This window comes from Laccaria bicolor, genomic scaffold, assembly GCF_000143565.1.
Source record: "Laccaria bicolor S238N-H82 LACBIscaffold_47 genomic scaffold, whole genome shotgun sequence".
Taxonomy (NCBI): Eukaryota; Fungi; Basidiomycota; class Agaricomycetes; order Agaricales; family Hydnangiaceae; genus Laccaria; species Laccaria bicolor.
Genome location: NW_001889918.1, coordinates 331,331 through 334,167, shown reverse-complemented (window position 1 = coordinate 334,167; position 2,837 = coordinate 331,331). Strand labels below are relative to the sequence as shown.

The window sequence follows — 2,837 nt, the reverse complement described above, 5'->3', positions numbered from 1 at the left end:
ATGCTGCGCGACAAAAAGATGGTGGGCCGGATGTGCCGCCTCTCCTTCGAGCGAGAGCACGCAGTCAGGCGATCGAAGAGAACACGTTGAAGGTTACCAAGAAGAAGACAACCAAACGCAAGTTACGTGAGGAGCCCAAACCTCAAGCCAAAGTGATATATGTGGAGGACCCCCCTTCGGACGACGATAGCGTCAACGAGTCACGACCTCCAGTAAACTTGCTAAAAGTGTTGCCTCCGACCAAGCTGGTTCGCCGCCAGGGAACATCACACCAAATGGCAGATCAGTTGCCACAGCAGGCATGCGAGCCCAAACCTCGAGGAAAAGTGGCGTACGCCATTGATGATGGCCCTTCCGATGAAGAAATGGCCGACGACACTCGCCCTGCGGTGAACTCCCCGACAGCCTCCCCTCCTGCTAAGCGAATGCGCCGCGAGGAAACGTCGCACGGAGCAGCAGGTTCGGTCCAACCGCAAGCAGGCAATTACCATGGTACGGACCACCCTCTTGCTAAACAGGATGAAAGTCACTCATAGTTCCAGGTTCAGGTCCTCGCCAACAGAAGGCACAAGACCCCCGTGTTGCATATCAGCATCAGGTCGGCGCTCCTGACAACAGTGGCCCAGAGGTCTCCCGAACCATGAATGCACATACCAGGCCTCTGCACCCACGCCCTGAACATATCGACAGTGGCTCGGAGCCAGTGCATAATCCCCGTGGGACTTTGCATCGACCTACCACCCAAGACGATGCTGCCTCAGACCACGCTGGGGGCTTTCGGTTCAGACCTCCTCAGGCCCAATACTATAACGACGTCAACATGCACGATGAAGACGAACACAACGCGTATATGGAAGACTATCACCATCCGGTTCGTATGGATAACCAACACCTCCGACTTCCCCCTCAATTTTCAGGCCAACACCCACGTCAATATGGGCCGTCTGGCTTTGGTGGAAGAGGACGTGGCGGCCGCTCCCAATATCGAGCATATGCTCATCCATATGAGTTTAGTGGGTCCTATGGGCAAGGCCACGAAGGCTTTGCTGGTTACGGCCATCAGAGGTTGGGACGTGGGCCATTGGAAAGTGGTGATGACTCTGACCGATTCTCGGAGGGTAATCCGCTACGTAGACAATACCCTGGTGAGGGTCATGGTTTCTGAGTGTTTGTCATCGGATGGGGAGCTCAATTACATCTTTACTGTGCGTATCATCTTTACTCTTTGTTTCTGGTAAACAGGGTTACACCAGACTTAGAATAGTTCTGGTAGACAAGGCAACACTGTACATAGCATACTTTATTTCTGGTAGATAGAGCATGTTGTGGACTCTTACTTAGCGGTTTCTGGTAGACTTTGCTTCGTCATACTTGTATTTCAGGTAAATATAAGTATTTGCTGGCCTTCTACTTTGTTTGCTGATAACAGGGCTAAGGCTGACTTATACTTGTTTTTTGGTATATGGAGTTTACTTGGGGTGCAAGCTAAGGTGGACTTATACTTCTTCAACATCTCTGTGTTCCCGCTCAATTCACAAATAATGGCCAACATCCATGACAATATGGGCCATCTGGCTTGGGTGGGTCTGGCTTTGGTGGAAGAGGACATGGTGGCCACCCTCACTATTGAGGATATGCTCATCCATATGAGTTTAGTGGGTACTATGGACAAGGCCACAAAGGCTTGCCTGGTTATGGCCTTCAGAGGTTGGCACATGGGCCTTTGGAAAGTGGCAATGACTCAGACTGATTCTCAGAAGGTAATCCACAACATAGACAATACCCTGGTGAGGGCCATGGTTTCTGAGTGTTTGTCATCGGATGGGGAGCTCATTTACATATTTACTGCGCGTATCATCTTTACTCTGTGTTTCTGGTAAACAGGGTGACACCAGACTTAGATTAGTTCTGGTAGACAAGGCAACACCATACATAGCATGCTTTATTCCTGGCAGATAGAGTATGTCGAGGACTTAGACTTAGCAGTTTCTGGTAGACTTAGCTTTGTCATACTTGTATTTCAGGTAAATATAAGTAGTTGCTGGCCTTCTTCTTTGTTTGCGGAAAATGGTGCGATTCTGTTTCATTGGTAAGATTGCTTTTATATGGTAGAATAGGACTCACAGTATGAGTCCATTGCTGTGGGATTATTCCAATGGTATTTGTATGGTATGATTCCATTGCTATGGGACTATGGTATGGTATGATTCCATTGCTGTGGGATTATTCCAATGGTATTGTATGGTATGATTCCATTGCTGTGGGATTATTCCAATGGTATTGTATGGTATGATTCCATTGCTATGAGATTATTCCAATGGTATTGTATGGTATGATTCCATTGCTATGGGACTATCCCAATGGTATGGTATGGTATGATTCCAATGGTATTGTATGGTATGATTCCATTGCTATGGGATTATCCCAATGTTATGGTGTGGTATGATTCCATTGCTATGGGACTATCCCAATGGTATGGTATGGTATGATTCCATCACTATGGGATTATTCCAATGGTATGGTATGGTATCATTCCAGGTCTATGGCATTACTCCAATGGTATGGTATGGTATCATTCCATGGCTGTGGTATTGTTCCAATGGTATGGTATGGGATGATTCCATAGCTATGGTATGATTCCAATGGTATTGTATGCGTTCATTCCATGTCTGTGGGATCATTCCATTGATATGATATAGTCTGGGGTAGGAGGTGCATATGCCAGGGTGTACTATTGAGAGGTAATGACAAGATGTTAGCAGGTTAGCATGGGTGAATCATCATTGATCCTGCATTTCTCCTATAACTGCCCACACACCAATTTATCAAGAAACACT

General features: G+C 47.1%; 1 protein-coding gene across 1 annotated transcript; it reads left to right on the top strand.

Annotated features, from left to right (window-relative positions):
* Positions 1 to 275: 275 nt before the first annotated feature.
* On the top strand, positions 276 to 1,165 carry LACBIDRAFT_310729 (uncharacterized protein; the record flags this gene model as incomplete). The annotated part of the gene is made up of 2 exons (XM_001887741.1): positions 276 to 492; positions 549 to 1,165. The coding sequence occupies 2 exons, from the start codon at positions 276 to 278 to the stop codon at positions 1,163 to 1,165; spliced, it is 834 nt and encodes a 277-aa protein (XP_001887776.1).
* Positions 1,166 to 2,837: the final 1,672 nt, after the last annotated feature.